Raw genomic sequence first — 9,810 nt, 5'->3', positions numbered from 1 at the left:
AAAAAAAAAAAAAAAAAAGATCACAGCTCTTTTTTATACATCTGGTTCTTTTAAAATTTTTTCTTATATTTATTTATTTTTTTGAGAAACAGAGAAAGACAGATCATGAGCAGGGGAGGGGCAGAGAAAGAGGGACACACAGTATTGGAAGCAGGCTCCAGGCTCTGAGCTGTCAGCACAGAGCCCAGTGCAGGGCTCAAACCCATGAACTGTGAGATCATGACCTCAGGTGAAGTCGGGCGCTCAACCGACTGAGCCACCGAGGTGCCCCTACATCTGGCTCTTATACTGTAGTCAGGTCATGTGGATTTGAAGTCTTACTCCACTAGTCACTGTCTAACCTAATTATTTTGTAGCACGGTTTTATTTATAAAACTGGGGTATCTTAATCCTCACCTAAGGTTTCTTTTAAAGATTATGTAAGGTAATACATGCAAAACCCTTCAAGTAGTTGGCTGATAGTAAGCATTCAGTATATGTTGGCTGTTCTTTTTTTCTTTTCTTAAAGATTTTTTTAAATGTTTTTATTTCAAAACATGGTAACATTATGCTCTAATTATTCCCCTTTTCCAAAAAAAAAAAAAGCCCTTTTCTTATAGCATATACCCCACCTGTGTACCCCACCTGGCTCGTCTTTCATCTCACTGCTGACTTGGGGCATCTACCTTTTATAGTGCATCTTTCTGCTTCACTTGGTGACACTGATGTCATTTGGAAATTCTCTCAAAGTCTTCATTTGAGTTGGCTCCTCGCTAATCTGTCCTCACCCTCACTTCCTGCTTATCCACCTTTGCTTCCTGCCTTCGTGTTTCTCTCCAGAGCTCCTCCCACAGTGACTTCCTCAGAAAGTGCATCCTTCTGAGGACCTCGCATGATTGTCTTTGTGCTGTCTGCGCCTCTCCAACTTCCCAGCCCTGTCACTTGCCCCACCTGGCCTTAATCTCTGTTTTTTCATGGTAACCAATATTTAATATGCTTCACCCCTCACCTTTCTCTTTAAATTATAATCAAGGATAATGACTGGCCTGCTGCTTTGCAGTCCTCCGAATCACTGCGGTAAGGAACTTAGCTTTTTCTCTCACGAGTGTTTCCTTAAGTGCTGTTAGGACTTACTACTGGTGATTTCAATTAATTAGTTTATCTATGACCGATTTAAAATAAAAATTTCTTTTTCCACACAGCCCATAAAAAAAGTATGTTTCAAATGATTAAGACACCAATTAGGTGTGTCTTAGTTCTTGGGACCCCAACTTCTACTAACACAAACCAAGTGAATTTTAACGCCTGCTATGGTGTCTAGGCTGCTTGCCAATTCCAGTCTATTTTCTGGTTTATCTTAGATGTTCCTGCAAGATTTTTCCAAATCCTTTCATTTTCCTAGTCACTCTTCTGACAAATAAGGACAAGTTATTCCTTTAGAATCTTCGATAATACTTAAATGGCTTTTAAGGTCTCTTTCATGGGATCCCATTCTGTTATCTGGAATGGTCCATCTTTTCCCTATTCCATGGCCGTTGGGCTCTTTAGTGAACTTTGTACACAATTTAATTCTGTGTGTCAGTTCTTTTGATACTGCTGTGCTCTACCCGAAAGCAGCATGCTAGAAGTCTGACTTCAGTGCTCCCTCTCTTACAGTAACTCCAGCCTACGTTAGTCTCTACCTCCTTTGAACCTCCATCCAATCTCTACTATGCCTCTTTCGTGAAAACTTGACATATATTCTTTTAGATTTGTTTTTAATTTAATTAATTAATTTTTAAATTTACATCCAAGTTAGTTAGCATATAGTGCAATAATGATTTCAGGAGTAGATTCCAGTGATTCGTCCCCTACATGTAACACCAGTGCTCATCCCAACAAGTGTCTTTCTTAATGCCCCTCACCCATTTCGCCCATCCGCCTCCCACAAGCCCTCCAGCAACACTCAGTTTGTTCTCTGTATTTAAGTCTCTTATGTCCTTGTTTTTTTTTAATTTTTTCAAACATTTATTTATTTTTGAGAGGCAGAGAGAGACCGAGTGAGCAGGGGAGGGTCAGAGAGAGAGGGAGACACAGAATCTGAAGCAGGCTCCAGGCTCTGACCTAGCTGTCAGCACAGAGCCGGATGCGGGGCTCAAACCCATGCACCGTGAGATCATGACCTGAGCTGAAGCCGGATGCTTAACTGACTGAGCCACCCAGGTGCCCCCCCTCCTTGTTTTTATATTTTTTTGCTTCCGTTCCCTTATGTTCATCTGTTTTATATCTTAAATTCCTCATATGAGTGAAGTCATATGATATTTGTCTTTCTCTGTCCAATTTCACTTAGCATAATACCCTCCGTTCCATCCACATAGTTGCAAATGGCAAGATTTCATTCTTTTTGATTGCTGAGGAATACTCCATTATATATACATACCACATCTTCTTTATCCATTCATCATCCATCAATAGACATTTGGGCTCTTTCCATCCTTTGACTATTGTCGATGGCGCTGCTATAAACATTGGGGCCCATGTGCCCCTTTGAAACAGCACACCTGTATCTCTTGGATAAATACCTAGTAGTGTAGTTCTATTTTTAATTTTTTGAGGAACCTCCACACTGTTTTGCAGAGTGGCTGCATCAGTTTAAAACCCTGTTTGCTCTCAAGGCATCTTTTCTCATGATAATGCCCTGAAGAGAAAGTCCTACATCATTTTTTTTTTTACCATTGCTGAGCACACAGTGGATATTTAACGAACATTTCATTAATTTACTGTTGTAAAGTCAGGCATTGTGGGGATGTTTCTTATTCTTTCAAGGAGACTTTTTTTTTTACATTTCCTGAGGAGGATTCAAAGAAAGCAAAACAAACAAACAAACAAACAAACAAAAAACCATTACCATTTTCCAGGTGTGTAATTGTAGTTGAGAGGCAAAACGGCTATGTAAAATACTTTAAAATTTTATCAGTGTGGTAGATTGGTTGGATGTCCAATAACATTGCAACTTTGTTCTAGTTGTCAGAATGAGTGGTTTTGGGCAGCAGTGGTGACTTTGGAAGTTCAGAGAAAAATGGAGCTTAAAGTTTAAAGTATGCAGAGATTAGAGGAGTCTTTTTTTTTTTTTTTTTTTTTAGTTTATGGAACAATAGCTCCTGCCTAAAGAATACTGTAAATACTGGATAGGGTGAGAGGTGATGAGGTAGAGCAGGTTAAGGTGGGGAAGGAACATGAGGTAAATACTGGGGTTCGTTACAGTCTAGAATTCTTGAAACAGAAGGTGTTTCTAGAAGAATGCTAGAAACCATGACTGAATTCATTATAATGTGTAGTTTTGTTCACCAGGCTGATTGCCCTGGATTTTTCAGTTGGTTACTGTTAGTTGAGGGAACACAGGATGCTGATTCCCATCAGCTGAAATAGGAAAGAAGACAGGCACTTCACTCTGCAGAAAGAAATGTGTACTGATGGTTATAGCCACTGCTCGGACCAGCTCCACAGAGAAGGCATGAGGCAAGAAGTTGAGATGTTGTACTAATACTCCATAAGAAGGGAAATTCACAAGGGGGGAATATAACCCCCTCCCTCTTTTTTTTTTTTTAAGTTTATTTAGTTAGGCAATCTCTGTACCCAGTATGGCGCTCAAACTCAGGAGCCTGAGATCAAGAGCCACAGGTTCCTCCAACTGAACCAGTCCCCCCCCTTTTTTTTTAATTAAAAAAATTTTTTTTAAATTTATTTTTGAGAGACAGAGACATTGTGAGCAAGGGAGGGTCAGAGAGAGAGGGAGACACAGAATCCGAAGCAGGCTCCAGGCTCTGAGCTACCTGTCAGCACAGAGCCCAATCTGGGGCTTGAACCCACAAACCATGAGATCATGACCTGAGCCGAAGCCGGACGCTCACCTGACTGAGCCATCCAGGTGCCCCCCCCCCCTTTTTAATGGAGAGATAGATGGGAGACTTGTAGGATTTTGAGGATATGAAAGAAAAAATATAACTTCAGGATAACGTGACTTTAGCTTTCTGGGGACTAGGTTTGGGTAGATTGAAAGAAAATGTAAGATCTGTACTTGTCAAATATAAATACAACAAATAGTTGTATATAGAAACCCTGCCAGAATAAAAGCAATAGCAAGCAGACAGAATCTGTGCCTGGGCTTCCAAGTACACAGAATGAATCCCAGCTGTTGTAGATTGGTGCCCTTTGCACACATGTCTCCCCTGTGATTTGGATGGAATTGGTGGACTGGAGATGTAAGAATGTTCTTGAAGGTAGCTGCCAGTGTGCCAGGTGATTAAGAGGAGAAAGAGATGTGAATGAGGGAAGTGGGGAGGTGTCCCACCATGGTACCCTAGGACTGGGGTAGTGAGGACTCTTATTCTGATTTGCAGCTTCCAGATCTAGGTTTTCCTCTGATAATTTTCCCTTAACTCCCAACTCTCTGGCTCCTCTGGTCACCTCATCCATTGGTCAGATGCCCACGATGGGTCTCTTCATTCTGGGAGATAACCATGCATCCACATTGAGCAACCTTTTGACCTCCTTTGTACTCTACTTACTGTAATTTGTGCCTATTGAACTATCTTCCCATAGGTCATGAGTTAAGCCATGTGACTGCAATGTTCTCATTATTGTCATTCATCTGCTCCTACTTCCTCTTCAACAGTTTTATTCTTAAAGCTCAGGACCAAGGCAAATCCAGGATTTATTTCAGAATTAGGTGCTAGATTTGAAATCATGTTTCTTTCACTAACCATTGATGGAAAAAATTAACTAGGCATGTTTTTTCCCCCTCTGGTTTATAATAGTTTATTGTCATATTGGTTTCCATATAATACCCAGTGCTTCTCCCCACAATTGCCCCCCTCCATGACCACCACCCCCTTCCCCCCTTGGTTCATTTTCAGTATTCAGTAGTCTCTCATGATTTGTGTTCCTCTCTCTCCCCAACTCTCTTTCCCCCTTCCCCTCCCCATGGTCCTCTGTTAGGTTTCTCCTGTTAGACCTATGAGTGCAAACATATGGTATCTGTCCTTCTCTGCCTGACTTATTTCGCTTAGCATGACACCCTCGAGATCCATCCACTTTGCTACAAATGGCCATATTTCATTCTTTCTCATTGTAACTAGGCATGTTTTATTGTACTCCTTTTTAGAAGCCAATTGCCTACTTGTTGATGAATCGGAGAAGAATCAAGAAAGCAAAGACAATTTTTTGAATTCTGTTTTGTTCACGTTCAATAAAATTCTGACTGTGGAGAGACTCCATGGTTATAACATGAGCCCAAGTCTTAACCCTACAAGAAAAAAACCATATAAATGTAAATCATATGGGAAGAGTTTGCCGCCTGCTTTAGATTTATTTAATTATAATAGATGTTGTACTGGAGAAAACACTTATGAATGCACTCAGTGTGGGAAAGCCTTCAAAAAGAAGTTTCATTTCATTAGACATGAAAAAAATCATACAAGAAAAAAGCCCTTTGAATGCAATGACTGTGGGAAAGCCTATAGCAGGAAGGCTCACCTTGCAGCTCATCAGAAAATCCATAATGGAGAGAGAGCCTTTGCATGCAGTGATTGTGGGAAAGCGTTTATGTACAAAGCACAACTGGTGGTCCACCAGAGACTTCACACCGGAGAGAAGCCTTATGAATGCCATCAGTGTGGGAAGTCATTCACTTGGAACTCCTCCTTTACCCAACATGTGAAATCCCACACACTCGAGAACTCATTTGAATGTAAGGAATGTGGGAAAACCTTCAGGTACAGCTCATCCCTTTATAAACATTCTAGATTTCATACAGGAGAGAAACCCTACCAATGTGTTGTATGTGGTAAAGCCTTTGGTAACACATCTGTGCTTGTGACGCATCAAAGAATTCATACAGGAGAGAAACCGTATGAGTGTATTGAATGTGGCAAAGCCTTCATCAAGAAGTCCCATCTCCTGAGACATCAGATAACTCATACAGGAGAAAAGCCCTACGAATGTAACAAATGTGGGAAAGCTTTTTCCCAGAAGTCGAATCTTATTGTACATCAGAAAATTCATACATAATATTCATGTTGTGAATATGACAAAGCCTTAAATATTACATAAATCTTATTAAATAGAAGAGAATTCATGGTGAGGAGAAATCCACCAATTTGAATGGATTTGGAAGAGTAGATTTCCATAAAAAATCATGCCAATCATGTTCTGGAGTGATAATAAAATGTTTACAGAAAAAGATCACAGAAAATACTGATTTACAAATAATAGAGCATGGAGCTTAAAAAGTAGCATAAATTAATGAAGGAATTAGTGAAAACTACATTTACTATCTCTGATTTTTATTTTTATAACAAATTATTGAGTTATGCCAATCTGAGTATAAAATGTTTATGCATTATATCTATTAAGAGTGAAGCACATGTCATTTATTTCTTCCAAACATGCAGGAGAAAAAATGTGGCTTAATATGAAGTATGCATTTCAGTAAGATTTTTATCCATTTGCTGGCACTTTTAATGGGTGAGGCAGTGTTGCTGAATCTCAGTCTCCTCTTCAATTATAAAATTTGTTAAGAAGATGTTTTCCTGTGTATGTAGGCAGCAAAAACAAACAATATGCCCACTGAGAGGGAAAAGCATTTGTATTCTGTATTACAATAAGTTGAAATTCAGTATTTAAGCAAGTTTGTAAATAAAACATTTGCACTTCAGATCTTCCTGTTCTTTTTCATTGGTGTACCTACAGAAGGTGTAAGCATAGCTCAGGGAACGCTTAACTGAGGTCCCATCTGTATTTGATTTTAGTAGACTAGGGTGTCATGATACTTTGCAACTTTTGGGGAGTGAATTTTTGTGTCTGTTTTTGTTTGCTTATAAGAAATGGAAACAAGACCAGTGCTCTAACCCCTGAGCTATGGAGCCAACAGCAAGAAATGGAAACAGGTTAAGCTTTCAGGGGTACCTGGAATTGTCCTTGTGACAGCATAGGCCACATTAATCAAGTTGAAAAGAGCAAGTGTCGCTCCTTAGCAACTTCACTTTGGATTGTGGTATCAGGTAGGTTGGGTGAACCACCCATTATTTAAGCTGGAGTTCTTATTGCTGTCTACAGTATTCCTTGATAATGTCAAAACACCTTGCTGCCTTTTCTTGAGTAGTGACAAAACAACCTGAACCTGAATTTGGAAATCAAACCTTTTCAAGTTTAAGCTGAGTTATAACCATGTTGCATCCTCTTTCATTAGGCATTTTTTGAAGACTAACATTGAGTAATGATTACAAATGAGAGATAGTGCTTTTCTGAACAGGCACACTAGACTTAATGGAACTAAGTTAAATCTTGTCTACCAACAAAAATTCTTCACTTGACCAAACTTGAGTCAGTCACTTGAACCTCTCCTCTCCTAGGTCTCCTCTTCTGAGTGCTTCCTTGTAAAATAGTTTTAGCAAGAATTTCATGAGTCAGTTTAACCAGAACTCTCTGATATTGATCAGGTTGCTCATCCTCTACAATCCATCACCCTGGCTTGTCTCCAGCAAGAATCATGTTAGGTCGATTTAGCCAGAATCCTCCTTACCTCCGATGTTTTCTCTTAGTAGTTTTGCATCCATTGACTTCCACCTTGCTCCTTTGCTAAAATTCCCACTTGCCCATGCTGTATTCAGAGTTAAGACCAATCTCTACCCAACTAAAACCTCATTACAGTGGTCCTTATACCTATTGCATCTTTAGCAAGTGATCTTGAATATCTTTTTTTAAATTTTTATTTATTTTTTAAGAGAGAAAGAGCTCAAGTGGAGGAGGGGCAGAGAGAGACGGAGACACAATCCAACACAGTCTCCAGGCTCTGAGCTGTCACAGACAGAGCCTGATGCAGGGCTCAAACTCATGAACCATGAGATCATGACCTGAGCTAAAGTCGGATACACGATTGACTGAGCCACTCAGGTGCCCCGAATATCTTACTCCCCAAGTGTTTCAGGAGGCTACAGGCTGATTTTGCTCTTGTAGTTACAAAAATTTCTGGAACCCCTTTCTTTCAGAATCATCTTCAGAATCCGTTTGATAGCCATGCAGGAAATTCTTTAAGTATTTATAGTCATAGGACTTGCCTTTTTCTCAGCTCAACCGTTTTCTCATTTCCTACATGAAATCCTCATTTCGTCCTGCTTTTACCATTCCCATCCTCTCTTTCCCAAGCCTGTACCTCTCATCTGAGAAACTCCAAACTACTTAAGGCTACAGGAAGAGACAGAGTAGGGGGCTCTACTGTTGCCAGCATGATGTGAGTCCCTTGAAAGAGCAGCTGTGGGGGCCAAGGTGGAAAAAAGTGTGTGATGGTCTGCTGTGGGAATAAGGAAATAAAACAGGAAGCCTTAATTGTAATATATCAGGAAGCATGTAATCTGGGTTTCATAAATTGTTTTGCTCCCTTCTTCAAGTGGAAGTAGAAATACAGTAGTAGATTATTTCTAGTACTGCCTCCTAGACAGCTTTTGCCACTGACCTCATTGTCAGGCTGTACAAGCTTTTGGCAAGAAGAAAAACAAAACTATGCTTGGACTCATCCAAACATCTTGGATTCCCAGAACTCCCTAGTCTGTTTGTGTTCTGTGGCTGAAACTGCCACACACAATTTAAGTGAGAAGTCCCTTGATTTTTCCCCACTTCTAATGGTTTGTCATACCTTGAGATTTTTTTCTTTTTTACTCTATAAAAAGATAATTCAAAATGCTTCTCTTATTTATACATAGATGGTGTATTGGCTTATCCCCCCAATGAAACCATTCATTTTTCTAATTATATCATATATGCTAATGTTTAAGAATCAAATATGAGAAATATGAAAAGAAGAAAACAAAAAGTGTAAAGGGAGATCTGAGTTTAGGAGTCCTCATGTTCTAGAAAAAGGGAGAACATTTAGGCCTTCTAAGATGTAAAAAACTTTAAGAGTAACTAGAAAAGCACAGAAATAAAATATGTAACTTATAAATTTGAATAGAGGAATAATGAAAACAATAAATCCAACAGAGATCAGGAAAAGTGAAAAGTGCAGAAAACCTCTAGACTTTATTCATATTTCACTACTTTTCCCACAAATGTCCTTTTTCTTTTCTACTATCCAATCCAAGATTCCACATTGTAGTTAAACCAAGAATGTTCTTTTTAACAATTTTTCCCCCACTCCAGGATCCAAACCCGGATACCCCACTGCGTTTCTTTTTTTTCCTTCCTTCCTTCCTTCCTTCCTTCCTTCCTTCCTTCCTTCCTTCCTTCCTTCCTTCCTTCCTTTCTTCCTTCAGAGGATACAGGTCTATTTATTTCATTTATTTCTTTAGTGGCATAACTTTATTTTTTAAAAATTGTTTAATTTATTGTCAAGTTAGCTGACACACAGAGTATACAGCGCACTCTTGGCTTCGGGAGTAGATTCCCATGATTCATTCATTGTTTACACACAACACCCGGCACTCATCCAAACAAGTGCCCTCCTAATGCCCACCACCCATTTTCTCCTCTCCTCTGCCTCCTCCATCAACCCTCAGTTTGTTCTCAGTATTTAAGGATCTCTTATGGTTTGACTCCCTCTCAGTTTGTGACTATTTTTTCCCCTTCCCTTCCCCCATGGTCTTTTAAGTTTCTCAAATTCCACATATGAGTAATGAGAACATAGATCTTTCTCTGGCTGACTGACTTCACTTAGCACAATACCATCCAGTTCCATCCACATTGTTGCAAATTGCAAGGTTTCATTTTTCATTGCCAAGTAGTATTCCAGTGTGTGTGTGTGTGTGTGTGTGTGTGTGTGTGTGTGTACACATATACATTTATATATCCATTCATCAG

At 39.5% G+C, this 9,810-nt stretch overlaps 1 protein-coding gene across 1 annotated transcript; it reads left to right on the top strand.

The window, feature by feature from the left end:
* The first annotated feature begins 5,028 nt into the window (after positions 1-5,028).
* ZNF684 (zinc finger protein 684) lies at positions 5,029-6,675 on the top strand. Its single transcript, XM_029949768.1, has one exon. It carries the CDS (start codon positions 5,029-5,031, stop codon positions 6,025-6,027), a length of 999 nt encoding a protein of 332 aa, XP_029805628.1. The 3' UTR covers positions 6,028-6,675.
* The last annotated feature ends 3,135 nt before the right edge of the window (positions 6,676-9,810 follow it).

Source organism: Suricata suricatta, chromosome 8 (assembly GCF_006229205.1).
Source record: "Suricata suricatta isolate VVHF042 chromosome 8, meerkat_22Aug2017_6uvM2_HiC, whole genome shotgun sequence".
Taxonomy (NCBI): Eukaryota; Metazoa; Chordata; class Mammalia; order Carnivora; family Herpestidae; genus Suricata; species Suricata suricatta.
The sequence above is the reverse complement of the archived record's forward strand: the minus strand, read 5'-3'. Positions and strand labels throughout refer to the sequence as shown.

Bases quoted from the DNA above. Each gene is read 5' to 3' on its own strand.
- ZNF684 (XM_029949768.1), top strand. From the start codon at position 5,029: ATGACACCCTCGAGATCCATCCACTTTGCTACAAATGGCCATATTTCA.